This window comes from Neovison vison, chromosome 2, assembly GCF_020171115.1.
Source record: "Neovison vison isolate M4711 chromosome 2, ASM_NN_V1, whole genome shotgun sequence".
Lineage (NCBI taxonomy): Eukaryota > Metazoa > Chordata > Mammalia > Carnivora > Mustelidae > Neogale > Neogale vison.
In genome coordinates, this window is record NC_058092.1 from 34,548,693 (window position 1) to 34,564,594 (window position 15,902).

The window sequence follows — 15,902 nt, forward strand, 5'->3', positions numbered from 1 at the left end:
TTCAGATCTCTCCAGTCTTCCTATGGGGAGGTCCCTTTCAGGGACTCAGTGCTCAGCTCACATTTTCCTATATCATTTTCTCTGTGGCACTCGCCACCGAAGAGTATAATATTAACTATTGACTTTATTATATTCATTTGCCCTCCCATTTCACATGAAAATTCCTTGAGAGTTAAGACCCTTGGTTCTGTCTGGTTTGCCATTATATCCCTAGTTCCAAAAAACAGTGCGACGCACAGGAGGTACTCAGTAAGAATTCTGGAATAAAGACACCGGCTGGGAAGGTCCCAGAATTTGGTTTGTACACACAAGGGAGAGAGGTACCTAGTTTATAGCAGAGAAGATCCAGGCCACTGGGAGCTTATGACAAAGAACCCTGACCTGGCGGGGTGCTGGTTATGGTTCTCCGGTCTCCCGTACCCCTGCCTGTAGCTGCCTCCTGCCTCCCGCCCTGGTTTTTCCACTCTGAGGTCTCCAAGGCCTAGAGTCTGCAACCTCAATGTTCCTACCCCCGCTCGGACCAAAAGGACCAAAAAGAGATGCTCCGACTGAAGGGCGAATGGGGTAAATGGGTAAATCGGGTAGGGGCAGACTTCAGACACAAGGTGTGGTGACTGTCTGAGGTCCCCTGTTAGTGACCCTGTTGTGTCCGGGCAGGACCTGGGTACCCCCTGCAGCGGGGCGGGGTGGGGCGGCTGCTGATGGGTGGGTCTGTGGGTGCGGCCCTTGGCTCCGCCCCCCACCCCACCCCCCCGTCGGTGGGAAGTAGAAGCTGAGCGAGGCAATTGTGATTGTGGCGTGGTGGTGGCGGGGCGCTTGACCTGCGACGCTGAGCCGGAGCGTCTCGGCTGTGATCTGGCGTGGGTCTGGACCCGCACGCGGTCCTGATGTGCAGCCCATCCCAGGCTGAGATGGAGCGGGGGGCGGAGATGCAGATACAGTGGCAACGGGCTCAGCATCAGCTCCTACAGGTGAGTCCAGACGTCAGCCCCAGGGCTGGGCGTCGGGGGCGGGGGTGGAGGGAAGCAGAAATCTGAGGTATGAGGTGTGAGGGTAGGGGTGGGAAGGGGAGGGATGGGAGATCGCGGACATAAATGATGTGTCGTTTATGCAAGCAATATTCACCCAGCGTTCGCACCTGTGCTGGGCCCTGGGGGTCAAGAGGGCCTGGGCGACGCCCTGTCGTACTTGACAGAGCGCGCTGGATACCTGAATATCCAGGAAAGAAGACAGAGTTAGATTTCTGTCAGTAGGAAGCAAGCAGGGAGGAAAAAATTAGTAAGTAGCAGGCCTTTGCCAGGACCTTGGGGTGAGCTTACGGTAGGATACTATGCTATTATATTATTAAGTAGCTGAATGACTGGACACATACGAATTACTATGAGGGAGAAGAACGGGGGCCCCAGGAACAAATAGCAGAGGTCTTTGAGTTGATTTAGGAGGTGGGGGAGACAGCTGAGGATTTGGTCTGGACCTGCGGAACTGGCTGGGTGAAGGGTTTGCAGGGTCCGAGACCGGAGACAGGAAGGGAATCAGCCTTGGGAGGAAGTGAGAGATGGATTTAGAACGAAGGCCAAGAAAGTGATGGGAGAGTGGCCCAAGGGGAGGGAGGCGGAGATCCCGGCCCTACGGGAGGTCCCGCAGGGCCATAGCCCTGAGGAAGCCCCTGAGGAATTTAAATGTGATCAGTTGTGATTAGATTTGCATTTTGTAAAGAGTTGCCGTGAGAGGTGGGCAGAATTCCAGGTGATTGCTGGAAAGCTGCTGTGATGATCCAAGTGAGAACCAAGGTGGCAGCTTCACTAGGAAGGTGAGGGTGAACGTAGAGAAAACCAAATAGGTCTTGGACATGTTTTGGAGGTGGACACCACAAAAACTGGTCATTAACTTGCATCTAGGCGGTGAAGGAGCCATCAGGGACACCTTATCAGATCTCTGGCCTGCACGACTGGGCAAGAATAGTGACATTTTGTGAGAGAGCAAAGGATGAGAAGAACAGGCTTGTTTTCTACTCTTGGTGGCGGGGAGGGGGTGAGTTAGGATGAGTTCGAGTTTTAGAACCAGTCCGTTGAGGGATGAGCCTTTGGGCTATCCACGTGGACTGAGCAGTAGGCAGCTGGAAGATTGCGGAGAGTTCTGCCCTGGAGCTACTGGTTTAGAATAAGTGGAATATAAACCTTAAATGGATCATTAGCATGAGAAAGATTGCCTGGAAAGTAGGCAGTACGGGAAACCTGTGGAGGTGGTTGAGGAAGAAGGAGAAAAACCAAAAAAGTGCCGCAGGAGGAAGACATTTGAAGCAGAGTGTGGTCAGTAGTCTCAGGAGCTCCAGAGAGGTCAAGCAAGAAGGGGTCTGACAAGTGTTTGGATTTAGTGACGCGAAGTTCGTTGATGACCTTCATGAAAGCTGTTTTCTGTGGAGATATGGGGGCCAAATCGAATTTGGGGGAATAACTAGGCAAGGTAGTGGTGAAGGTGTATATTTTAAGCATTTCCAAAGAAGTCTGCCTGTGAAGGATCATGAAAATAAAAGAGGGCCGTCACTGAGAGGGAGGAAAAGGGGGGCTGGGCGCCCCAGAAATACCCACCTGATAGACATTATCTGGAGCCTGTTATGTGCTTGCTTTATGCGAGCTGCGTATAGTGGTGAATGAAACAGGTTCTCCCCAACCCTTCTAGGGCGAAAGAAAATTATTTTCTTCCATAGTCAGAACATTTTCAAACCTACCAGAATTCTAATTTCTTTTTTTTTAATTTTTAATTTTTAATGTTTTATAAACATATAATATATTTTTATCCCCAGGGGTACAGGTCTGTGAATCGCCAGGTTTACACACTTCACAGCACTCACCAAAGCACATACCCTCCCCAACTGAATTCTAATTTCTTAATATCATCTTAAATGTAATTTGTTTTCAGATTTCCCTAGTTGTGCCTAAAATGTGCTTCACAATACTATGTCCAAACCAGGATCCGGTTTAAAACCACATACCACATCTGGTTGTTCAATCTCTTAAGTTTCTTTGAAATTAGAGTAGTTTTCTTTTTTCCAGACTGACTCCATTTTTCATGATCCTGACTTTGGTCTTGTGGGCTATTCTTCTTCTGAATTTATTACCTTGCATTCTCCTGGTATAATTTAGCTTGATCCTCTGGCTCTTGGATCCATTTCTAAACTGAACTTAGACCTTAAGCTTCATTGGATTCCTGATTGTTGTTAAGAAGGTCTCATGGGTATGGTAGACTCCGTCTTCATCAGAGATGAATCTGGATCCCCACGTTTGGGTCACACTAGGCTTGGCCCTTGAATTAAGTTAGTGAAAAGCCTGATTGATCTCCTGATTCAAACTTAACTTTTAGCCTTGTGGTCAGAAAGTAATCTGTGTAACATTATCTTGGATAGATCCAAATGCACAGTTCCCCACCACTCAGTCACCTATTGGTGTCAACCAAATGTTAATTTTTCCTTAATCGAAAGTTTTATTAAGGGTTGTAAAATAATGATTTTCCAATTCTACCACTCCTTTTACATTTATTAGTCTGTGTTCTTCTGTAAAGCAGGATTTTTCTTAAATCATTGGACTCTTCTGGTGATTTTGAAATAAGTTTCCTACCAGAAAGAGATTTAAAAAAAACACTTAATTTTCACTTCAGTTCACAATGTTCAAAGCTTCTGTTAAAACGAGTAGTCATTATTCTTTTTGATTCTCAAATTGTCACAAGTTTGGCCACTAGGACCTTTTTTAGACATTTAAAGTGTGGTAAAATCTACATAACAAAAATATCATTATAACCATGTTAAGTGTATAATTAGTGTTAGTCATACCACATTTCTGTGCGACCATCCCCACTATTAATCTCCACAACTTTTTTCATCTTGCCAAATTGAAACTCTTTTATTTTTATTTTTTAAATTTAAATTTAATTAATTAACATATGATGTATTATTTGTTTCAGGGGCTGTAATTCATCAGTCTTCTCTAATACCCAGTGCTCATTACAACCGGGGACACCATCCCCAGTATCCATCACCCAGTTCCCCCATCCCTCCATGTAGGCAACCCTCAGTTTGTTTCCTTTAAGAGAGTCCTGTGGGGTGTGCCTGGGTGGCTCAGTGGGTTGAGGCCTCTGCCTTCAGCTTGGGTCATGATCCCAGGGTCCTGGGATCGAGCCCCACCGTTGGGCTCTCTGCTCGGTGGGGGGCCTGCTTCCCCCTCTCTCTCTCTGCCTAGTTGTGATCTCTCTCTCTCTGTCAAATAGATTAATATCATTAAGAAAAAAAAAAAGGAGTCTCCTGCAGTTTTTCCCTCCCTTCACTATGTTCCTCTGCCTTCAAACTCAAACTCTTCAACCAATAAAAAGTAACTTCCCAATTCCACCCTGCCCATATCCCTGGCAGGCAATCACCATTCTACTTTGTCTCTTTGAATTTGACTTCCTTAAATATCTCCTATGAATGGAACCATACATTTTTTTGTCCTTTTGTGACCAGCTTATTTGACTTAGCGATTAATGTCTTCCAGGCTCATTCATGTTGAAGTATGTATCAGAATTTCCTCTTTTTTTTTTTTTTTTTAAGGCTGAATAATAGAACATTTTAGGTATATGCCCCAGTTTGTTCATCCGTTCATCTGCTGATAGACACTTTGGGTTGCTTCTACATTTTGGCTTCGATGAATTCTGCTGCCCTGAATATGGGCATACAAATATCTGTTTCAGTCCCTGCTTTCAATTCTTGTAGGGAGATACCAGAATTGGAATTGTTACATCATAAAGTAATTTTATTTTTAATTTGTTGAAGGGCTGTCGTACTCTTTTCCATAGTGGCTGCACCATTTTACATTACATTGCATTCTCGAGGGTTCTAATTTTTCCATGTCTTGCCATCACTATGGGTTTTTTTGTTTTGTTTTTTTTTTTTTTTTTGGTAACAGTCATTTTAAACGGGTGTGAATTGGTATCACATTGTGGCTTTGGTTTGCATTTCCCTAATGGCTGGTTATGTTGAGCATCTTTCATTGGTTTATTGGACATTTGTATATCCTTGGAGAAAAGTCTAGTTAAGTCCCTTGCCCATTTTTGAATTGGGTTGTTTGTTTTGGGTTAAGTTCTAGGAGCTCTCTATATCTTCTGGATATTAGTCTCTGTTAGATATGTGATTTGCAGATGTATTCTCCCCTTCTGCGGGTTGCCCTTATAACTCTGCTGGTGGTGTCTTTTGATGCACAGAAGATTTTAATTTGATGAAATTCAGCTTCTCTTTTCTTCTTCTGTTGCCATGCCTGTAGTTTCATATCCAAGAAATCATTACCGAATCCAACGTCATGAAGCTTTCCCCTTATGTTTCCTTCTAAGAGTTATAGTTTAGCTCTTGTGAGGAGGTCTTTGATCCATTTTGAATCAATTCCTCATACGTAGTATTAAGTAAAGGCCTTTCATTCTTTGGCACGTGGATATCCCGCTTTGCCAGCACCATTTATTTAAAAGGCTGTCCTTTCCCCCATTGAACGATCTTGGCACCCTTGTTGAAAATCATTTGATCATATGTATGGGGGTTTATTTCTGGGCTCTATTCCTTTTGTTGATGAATAGGTCTATACTTAATGCCAATAGTACATTGTTTTGATGACTTAGGTTTGTAGTAAGTTTTGAAATCAGGAAGTGTGAATTTTCCAATTTTGTTCTTTTTCAAGATTGTTTTTGGTTATTTGGGGTCCCTTGCAATTCCATATGAATTTTAGGGGGTAGATTATTCTTGCAAAAAAGGTATTTTGGTAAGAGGTTGTATGGAATCTGTAGGTTATTACACGTAGCATTGACATCATAACTATTAAAGTCTTCCAATCCATGAACACTAAGATGTCTATTCATTTATTTTGTCTTTAATTTCTTTCAGTAATATTTTGTAGTTTTCAGTGATTAAGTTAACCCTTTACAGATAGTTTATTGTCAGTGTATAGAAACAACTGATTTTTGTGTATTGAATTTGAATCTTTTTTTATTTTTTAATTGATTTTTTTTTTAAAGATTTTATTATTTATTTGTCAGAGAGAGAGAAAGACACAGAGAGAGCACACAAGCAGGCAGAGTGCTGGCAGGCAGAAGCAGAGAGAGAAGCAGGCTCCGAGCAAAGAGTCTGATGCAGGACTTGATCCCAGGACCCTGGAATCATGGCCTGAGCCGGAGGCAGTTGTTAACCGACTGAGCCACCCAGGCATCCCAAATCTTTTTTTTTTTTTTTAAATTTAAATTTTACTTAGTTAACTTACAGTACAATATTGGTTTCAGGAGTAGAATTCAGGGACACCTGGGTGTCTCAGTCAGTTAAACATCTGCCTTCAGCTCGGGTCATGATGCCAAGGTCCTGGAATCAAGTCCATGGTCGTGCTCCTTGCTCAGTGGGGAGCCTCCTTCTCCCTCTGCCTGCTGCTCCCCTTGCTTGTGTGCTCTTGCTCTCCCTATGACAAATAAATAAAATCTTAAAAAAAAGTGGATTTCAGTGATTCATCACTTACATATAACACCCCGTGCTCATCACAAGTGCCCTCCTTAATATCACCCAACTAGCCCATCCCCACCACCTCCCTGCCCTCAAACCTCAGTTTGTTCTGTGTCAGTAAGAATCTCTTATGGTCTGTTTCCCTCTCTCCTTTTTTCCCTGCTTCCCATTTGTTCACTGTTTCCTTTTTTTGTTGTTGTTCTTTAAAGATTGATTTTTGAGAGAGAGAGAGAGAGAGAACACTGGCAGGGGAGTAATAGAGGGAGCGGGAGAAGTAGTCTCCCAACTGAGCAGGGAGCCCGATGTGGGGTACCAGGACCCAGATATCAAAACCTGAGCCAAAGCAGACACTTAACCAACTGAGCCACACAGATGCCCTGTTTTCTTTCTTAAATTCCACACATGAATGAGATTATATGGTAATTTGTCTTTCTCTGACTAATTTCATTTAGTGTAATACAGTCTAGGTCCATCCACATCATTGCAAATGGCAGGATTTTTTTCTTTCCTTTTCCTTTTTCTTTCTTTAAGAGAGGAAGAGGGAGGTGGGGAAAAGGGCAGAGGGAGAGGGAGAGAGAGAATCTTAAGCAAGTTCCACACCCAGTGCAGAGACCCATCTGGAGCCTGATCTCATGACCCTGAAGTCATGACCTGAGCTGAAGTGAAGAGTCAATCACTTAACTGACTGAGCCACACAGGTACCCCCAAGGTTTCATTCTTTTTGATGGCTGAGTAATATTCCACTGTGTGATTGAGATAGATACATATCCCCCAATTTCAGCTGTTGTTGATAATGCTGGTATAAACATGGGGGTGCACGTACCCCTTTGGATCTGTATTTTGTGTACTTTGGGTGAATACCCAGTAGTGCAATTGCTGGGTCATAGGGTAGCTCTATTTTTAACTTTTTGAGGAACCTCCATACTGTTCTACAGAGTGGCTGTACCAGTTTGCATTCCCACAACAGTGCAAGAGGCTTTCCCTTTCTCTTCATCCTCGTCAACACCTGTTGTTTCTTCTGTTGTTAATTTTAGCCATTCTGACAGGTGTGAGATGGTATCTCATCCTGGTTTTGGTTTGTATTTCCCTGATGCTGAATGATGGTGAGTATCTTTTCATGAGTCTGTTAGCCTTCTGGATGTCTTCTTTCTTCCTTTGACAGAGACAGACCACAAGTAGGCAGAGAGGCAGGCAGAGAGAGCCCAATGCCGGACTCGATCCCAGGACCCCGAGACCATGACTTGAGCCGAAGGCAGCGGCCCAACCCACTGAGCCACCCAGGCGCCCTTCTTTTTTTTTTTTTTTTTTAAAGATTTTATTTATTTATTTGACAGAGAGAGATCACAAGTAGGCAGAGAGGCAGGCAGAGAGAGAGAGAGAGAGGAAAGCAGGCTCTCCGCTCAGCAGAGAGCCCGATGCGGGACTCGATCCCAGGACCCTGGGATCATGACCTGAGCCGAAGGCAGCGGCTTAACCCACTGAGCCACCCAGGCGCCCCTGGATGTCTTCTTTGGAAAAGCGTCTACTCATGCCTTGAATTTGAATCTTACTACTTATGGGGTGCCTGAGTAGCTCAGTTGGTTAAGTGTCTGACTCTCGGTTTCCGCTCAGTCATGATCCTCAGGGTCATGGGATGGAATCCTGAGTTGGGCTCCACACTCAGTGCAGTCTGCTTGAGATTATCTCCCTCTTCCTCTACCCCTCTCTGACACATGTGTTTACTCACTCTCTCAAATAAATAAATAAATAAATAAACAAATAATCTTTTATAAAATGACTCTTACTACTGCTGAATTTGTTAGTTTTTTTTTTTTAAAGATTTTATTTATTTATTTGACAGAGAGAGATCACAAGTAGGCAGAGAGGCAGGCAGAGAGAGAGAGGAGGAAGCAGGCTCCCCGCTGAGCAGAGAGCCCGATGCGGGACTGGATCCCAGAACCCTGAGATCATGACCTGAGCCGAAGGCAGCGGCTTAACCCACTGAGCCACCCAGGCGCCCCTGAATTTGTTAGTTTTAACAGGTGTATGTGTAATCCTTTGGTTTTCCACATATATGATCATACTATCTGGGAACAGACAGTTCACTTCTTTTCCAATACAGGTGCCTTTTGTTTTTCTTATCTGATTGCTCTGGTTAGAACTTCCTATACAATGTGAAATAAAAATGGTCAAAGTGGGGATGCCTGGGTGGCTCAGTCGGTTTAGCTGTTGCTTTCAGCTCAGGTCGTGATCTCAGAGTCCTGAGATCAAGCCCCACATCGGGGTCTTTGCTTGGCAGGGAACCTGCTTCCCTCTCGGCCTCTGCCTGCCACGCTGTCCGCTTGTGCGCACGCGCGCGCGCTCTCTCTCTCTCCCTGACAAAATAAATAAATAAATAAATAAATAAATAAAATAAAAAGGTATGGGGCAGAAAATTTTTTTAAAAAATGGTCAAAGTGGCCATCCTTGTCTTCTTGATCTTAAAGAGCCTTCAGTCTTTCATCATGAATATGCTATAAGCTATGGGTTTTTCATAAATGCCTTTTATCAACTTGGAAGTTTCTTTCTATTGTTTGTTTTTTTGAGAGTTTTTTCCTTAGTCATGAAAGGGTATTGTATTGTTTCAAGTGCTTTTTCTGCTTTCTCCCCCCTTTATTTTACTTTGATTTTCAGATGCTGAATCAGCCTTGTCTTCCTGGAATAAATTCCACTTGGTTATGTTGTAGAATCTGATTAATATGCTGGTGGATTTGGTTTGCTGAATTTTTTTTTAAAGGATTTTTTTGGTATCTGTATTCATGGAAGATGTTGGTCTGTTGTTTAGTTTACTTGTGATGTCTTTGCCTGGCTTTGGTATCAAGGCAATGCCAGAATGAGGTAGCAAGTATTCCCTCTTCTTCAATTTTTTGAAAGAATTTGAGAAGCATTGATATTCTTCCTTAAATATTTAGAATTCACCATAAGCCATCAAGTTCAGGGTTTTTCTTTGTCCTGGAGGGTTTTGATTATTGATTCAGTCTCTTTACTAGTTATGGGTCTGTATAGATTTTCTACTTCTTCATGATTCAGTGTTGGTAGATTTTTGTCTTTGTAGGTATTTATCCATATCATTTAGGTTATCCAGACTGTTGGAATGAAATTGTTCATAGTACTCTCATAATCTTTTTCGTTTCTGTAAAATGGGTAGTAATGTCCTCGCTTTCACATTTTTCTTGGTCAGTCTAGCTAAAGGTTTGGCAATTTGTTAATCTCTCCGAAGAACCCGTTCTTGGTTTCATTGATATTTTTTCTAATATTTCCTTCCTTCTGCCAGCTTTGGGGTTAGTTTGTTCTTTTTTTTTTTAGTTCCTTAAGGTGTAAAGCTAGATTGTTGAATTGAGATTTTTTTTATTATTATTATAAGCATTTACAGCTACAAATTCCCTCTTGGGAGGGAAAATGTATAGTATATTTCCTATTGAAATTCACCGTTATTTTTGCTTAATTTATTCCGATTTTAAATGAATTAACTAATTAATTATGAAAGATTTTATCTATTTATTTGACAGAGAAACAGTGAGAGAGGGAACACAAGTGGGGGTAGAGGGTGAGGGAGAAGCAGGCTTCCTGCTGAACAGGGAGCACGCGGGGCTCAATCCTAGGACCCTGGGATCATGACCTGAGCCGAAGGCAAAAGCTTAGCAACTGAGTCCCTGAGGTGCCTCTACTCTGATTTTTAAAATGGCATTTTTCACTTGCTGAAAATCCCAATTTCTTACAATATTATTTTGAAACTATTTTAATGAAAAATAACAAACAGAAGTGAATATAAGTGTACAACCTAATGGATGATTACACAGTGAAGATCTGTGAAACATTGCCACCACTGCAGAAGCCCCCTCCATGCCCCTTATCATTGTCTCCCCTGCTCCCCTCTAATATAACTTGTACCTTATTATCTGGACATAACTTCTTTGAATTCTGCTATTTCTGTTCTGTGATGTTTCTGTAATTGGTGTAAAAGCCAGAATTGCTTTCTTAAGTTTGCTTTCTTTTTGTGTGTGTGCGTGAACGTTGCTCATTTTTCCTTGATCTGTGGCAACATTTTTTCCAGTCAATTTCTTTAAGATTTTATTTATTTATTTGAGAGAGAGAAAGAAAGCGGGAGAAGCAAGTGCCTGAGCCTGAGTTGGGGTGGAGGTGTGTGTGCAGAGGGAGAAGGAGAAGCAGTGGGGGAGGGACAGAGGGAGAAGATGCTGGAATCCATCCAAGGACCCCCTGGGATCATGACCTGACCTGAAGGCAGATGCTTAACCAACTGAGCCACCCAGGAGCCCTGATTTATTTTGTTTGTTTGTTTTGGTTTTTTGAGATTGCAATATTCAATTTCTCTTGGTGTTTTAGTATCTTCTGTGGATACTGTATTTTTTACTTACGTTTTGGTTTTTGTATTTGAATGGATTGGTCTTTTCTGGACTGTTGCAGTGGAGGGATAGATGGGAAATTATTCATTAAAATAGTTTCAAAATAATATTGTGAGAAATCAGGATTTTCAGCAAGAGCTCTCTCTAATGCTACAGTGATGGACAGCTTTAAAAATTTTTCCTGGATCTCGTCCTGTTTCAAGAGGTCCTGGGACGCCTGGGTGGCTCAGTGGGTTAAGCCGCTGCCTTCGGCTCAGGTCATGGTCTCAGGGTCCTGGGATCGAGTCCCGCATCGGGCTCTCTGCTCAGCAGGGAGCCTGCTTCCTCCTCTCTCTCTGCCTGCCTCTCTGTCTACTTGTGATTTCTCTCTGTCAAATAAATAAATTAATTAATTAAAAAAAAAAAAAGAGGTCCTACTGCCCATCTCTTCTTCATTTCCCTTTACACCAGTCATTCTTCCAGGAATACCGCCTCTTGACTTCCAAGCTAATCTCCTACCCTTGTTAAAAATCGTCCTCTTTTCCTCACCTCCTCCAGTGTTGATCTCAGAATTGTCCTCTGCAGTTCCAACTCAGCTCAGACCCTCTTCTGTAAGTAAATATTTGCAGATGCTTTCTAAGTTTGACTAGAGTCATGACCCATCTGAACCCTTAATTCTTCCCACTCTTGTGGCTTTCTGCACTTAGGCCAATTTTGTATGTTCTTTCACCCTTACACTTAAAGATATCTTTGAAGGTTTTCTCAGACTTTTACTGAAGCTATAGGCTATAGCTATAGGCTATAGGCTAAAATATAGAATATTTTATTTGCTCCCTTGGTTCTTTTTTTTTGACATGAACATGACAAGGAGGAAAAGTGGCATGTGTCCCGTCCAGGCTTCCACTGTGCTCCTATCAGCTAGACTTGCTTCTTAAAGAAGAAAGTCCACCCAGGAGAATGGCCTGGTACTGGGATAATTCAGGCAAAAGATCTTGGAGGCTGGATAAGGGTGGAGTCCAGAGATGGGAAAGAGGGATTGGAGTTGGGAAGGAGGGACATGTGGAATTGGAATTTGAACTAGGGGTGAATTTCACTTCTCTCTCTTCAAGGATACTGAGAAGTCAATGTCCATCTTGGACATGTCTCCATCTCCTAGACGCAGTGGAGTGCATACCTCTTGGAATGATGGCACATCAGGCATTCACTACTTCCTTCCGTGCACAGAGCTGGAGAGGATCCCTTTGGCCTTAGCTGAGGCTCCCAGGCAGAATGCAAGTGAAATGGGGCCACAGTTTAGTATGATGCTGCCTGAGCATGGTGTGAGCTACTGCTCCCAAGTGACTCGCACTCCTTCCCAGATGATTTACTGTGAGGGAATGTCTCCCTCCCAGCCAGGCATGGTGATTTTCAGGGGGCCCCAGATGATGCCCTTAGGAGAGCCCAGTACTCCAGGGGTGGCCATGACCTTTGGTGGGAATCTAAGGATGCCCCGCAGTGGGCCGCCAGTTTCTGCTCCCAGTGGAATCTCAGTGACATCCCACATCAATGTTCCATCAATGCCTTATTCTGACCCCCCCACAGTACCTTCTAACAGAGACTCTTTAACACCTAAAATGTTACTGGTCCCAACCATGCCTTCTACTGAGGCCCAGGCAATGCTTCCTTCTTTGACTCAGATGTTGCCCCCTAAAGAACCCCATGACTTTAGGATGAGCGCAGCTGGGTCCCCATCATTTCTGGCTTTAGAATCCCAGGACTCTCTCAGCCAGCCAGGCTCCCAGGAAGACCCCTTACCCAAGCAGCCCATGCATGCCCCCCTGAAAGCAGAGCGGAACTCCAGGTCCCAGGAAAGGGCTCTCAGGAGGAGATCCCCGGTTTCAAGGCCTTACTGCTGCCAATATGAAAGCTGTGGAAAAGCTTATACTAAGCGCTCCCACCTTGTGAGTCATCAACGCAAACACACAGGTGAATGAGGTGTCAGATAGGTGGGGTAAGGTTGGGTGGGGTAGAGGAGTCTCTGGGCTTTAGATTTGTGCTAGACCACTGGTTTGTAATGGCTTGGGATTAGCTTGTTATCTTTCAAGCTTGGGGTCAAACTATATTGGCCCCACCAATGTGCTTTCCCTCTATCTAGTGTGACCATGCCAGAATCACGGGACTGCTGGTCTTGTGGCCTCCTTGCTCCTTTCCTTTGGTTTTCTTTTGGTTTCTCAACCTTGACTGCTCTTCCTCAATAGAGTCAGACCCCTTTATCTAAGCATCTGCTGGCATGTTCTTCTACTTAATTTCTTCTGTCCCTTGTCACCTCCCCACAGGTGAGAGGCCCTATAAATGCATGTGGGAAAGCTGTATGTGGTCTTTTTTCCGTTCTGATGAGCTTGGACGACACATGCGGATACACACCAGATACCGACCACATAGATGTGATCAGTGCGGCCGACAGTTCATGAGATCTGACCATCTCAGGCAACACCGAAGGATTCACCAACGGGTGCCAGGACCCCCAGAATCCCAGGCCAGCAATGGACAGATGGCCGGTCCTGCTGCTGGTCTTTAGACGAATCTCCTCTTCTCATCTTGGTTTCTCTACCCAGATCTCGCCTGCCTCTGACCAGATAGTCTTCAGTAGGAATAGGCTTCGATGAAGACAGAGAAAGACTGTGAGGTGGTGTTAAAGCCTCTATGAGCTCTGGACCCAGTCAGAGACTCCTTGGAACTGTCTTGCGTGCCCTCGCCTCTCTGGGGCCACCTACTTTTGCCAAGGTTAGCCACATGGGAAAACGAAGGAAAGTAGAGATTGGGAGCTTTATCCAAAAGCTCTTTATCTTGTGTCACTGCCCAGCTTGAAACTCTTCAGTGACTTTCCTTCACCTGCTACATAAAATCCAACTCCCTTATCTTGGTCTTCTATAGTTTTCAGAACCAGACTATGTTTAAATCCTGAATTTACCACTTACTAGCCAGTGACCTGGGAAAAGGTGTTTGGTCACTATGCCATGTTTTCTCATCTGGCACACAAGAAAAACAGTGTTGGACTGTTTTGGACCCATCTTAGGTACTGAATCAGATTCTCTCTGGCACTCACCAGCCGCATGTCCAGAGATTGCTTCTCCTATAGCTTCGAGACTTGGATGGAATGCCACACTGCAGGGCATGGGATCTGGCATCTCAGGTTGCTATTAGCAGCCCAGAAGTGTGGGGGAGTAAATGCTCCTGAGATAACATTTAATTAATGGGAGATGGGAGAAACTCAGGCGGATCAAGTACCTTCTTCCCTCCCTTTCCTCGGGAACTGCAAGGCACTGTTTCTCCAATGGGAAGATTGCCCAAGTAGCCATTGGACACACCTGCTATGTCATGAAGCAGGACCCACCTGCTATCACTTTGTATTACCATCAGTTCTTCCCTGCCTTGCTTCCCTTTTCTTACTCGGTGTCCTGGGTTTGCACCTCTCAAATAAAACATAAGTACTTAGTTCTTGTTTCAGGCTCTGTTTTCTAGGTGACTTGGGGTGGAGGACAGAAGACTGGGGCAGAGAAGGACAAAGCCTACTGTAGCTTCCTTTTCTCCCCTAACTGGTACCTGGGCTACCAAATACCAGGTATTAAAAGGCTCTGTCCTGCCCTTTTCCCTCCTGTAGGGTTGAGAGTATAATAGCTATCCTGAGTACTCAGGTGGTTTTGAGTCTCATTTCTGGACTTCTCAGCCAGCCATTCCACTGGCTGGCAAACTAAGAGGGACTTGCCTAAACTCAGGTGGCAGAGCTGGGATCCCAACCAGAATTGGGATTGTTGCCGAACGCTGCCAGGTGATAGCCGCAGAGATATGAATCAGGTCCTGTGGCCAAGGGATCATCTTGGTCTAGGGGCTGAGAAGTCCACCTAGGTGTGGTGGCCATGGAGAGAGGAACACCTAAAGGGAAGGTCAGAGAGGCTTTCTGGAGGAGGTCACCCTTGAGCTCAGTGAGTATATGTAATATCTAGTAATCCCTTAAGTGTTGGAATAAACTGAGCAGGTGAATGAAGAGAAAAGAATTCCAGACAGATTGCTAGACCAACACAACTGCTCAGAGGAGAGTCAGACCAGCAAGCTTCTATTCATTCGACAAACATTCTTTGAGTCCACTATAGAAGCATCAGAGCTGTGGGGACTCATGGTGGAGAGCACAGGGACAATGGAAAGGTGTGTCAGGGAAGAAAGACTTCTCAAAAGGAGGTGCCTGAGCCAGTCCTGAAGGACTCATGGACCTTAGCCAGACCTCAATTTCCTGGATATCTACCCTTGGTCATATCCTGTGTTGGACACTAAGGACTCAGAGCATGACAGTCCCTTGCTGTGGGCCATCAAGACCACAGTTAAACATTCTGAAAGCAACTGTGTTGCCAAGAAGAGCCGCCAAATCTCGGGGGGCTCAAATTTATTCCGGGCATTGTGGAAGTCCCACAGGTAGAGTGACACCTGTGACCCCCATCCCCCATCCTCCTGCATGGCCACCTTGGTCTGTTACCTTGGTAGCCCCAGTGTACCTGCACCAGGCATTCAGTGCCTTCCACCCAAACTCTTGATTGGGGGGAGTGGACATGATAAATAAGGGCAGGGGTGCTTGATTGGGACCCAATGCATGGCCTCAGGTCTCAAGAGCCCAAAGTCTCTCTCATTCCCACCTGGGCACCAGGTCCCTTCTGTGAAGCAGGACATCTCAAGGTCGGTGGGCCAGCACGGGTCTCCATTCCCTGCCCTTCCTGGCTCATACACATGGCTGCTGGTAGGGTCAGAAGGCCAGATTGCTTGTTGGGAGGTAAGAGAGAGGTCTGTTGGTGACCCATCACTTTCACCAAGGAATGGAACTGGAAGGAGCCAGAGAGGGCAGGGGTGTGCTAGACACTAGAGATGGGCAACAAGGGGCCCTGCCCTTGTGGAGATCACAATCTAGTGGAGGAAGGACCACAGACATTTGGAATGCAATAAGGACAAATATCAGGGACCTGCATGTAAGAGGACAAGGGTTAGGAAGGCATTCCCTTGGGAAATAGGGTTTGAGC

General features: G+C 44.7%; 1 protein-coding gene across 1 annotated transcript; it reads left to right on the forward strand.

Annotated features, from left to right (window-relative positions):
- The first annotated feature begins 812 nt into the window (after positions 1–812).
- KLF17 (Kruppel like factor 17) lies at positions 813–14,295 on the forward strand. Its single transcript, XM_044236398.1, has 3 exons — positions 813–971; positions 11,970–12,825; positions 13,176–14,295. Exons 1-3 carry the CDS (start codon positions 888–890, stop codon positions 13,415–13,417), a joined length of 1,182 nt encoding a protein of 393 aa, XP_044092333.1. The 5' UTR covers positions 813–887; the 3' UTR covers positions 13,418–14,295.
- The last annotated feature ends 1,607 nt before the right edge of the window (positions 14,296–15,902 follow it).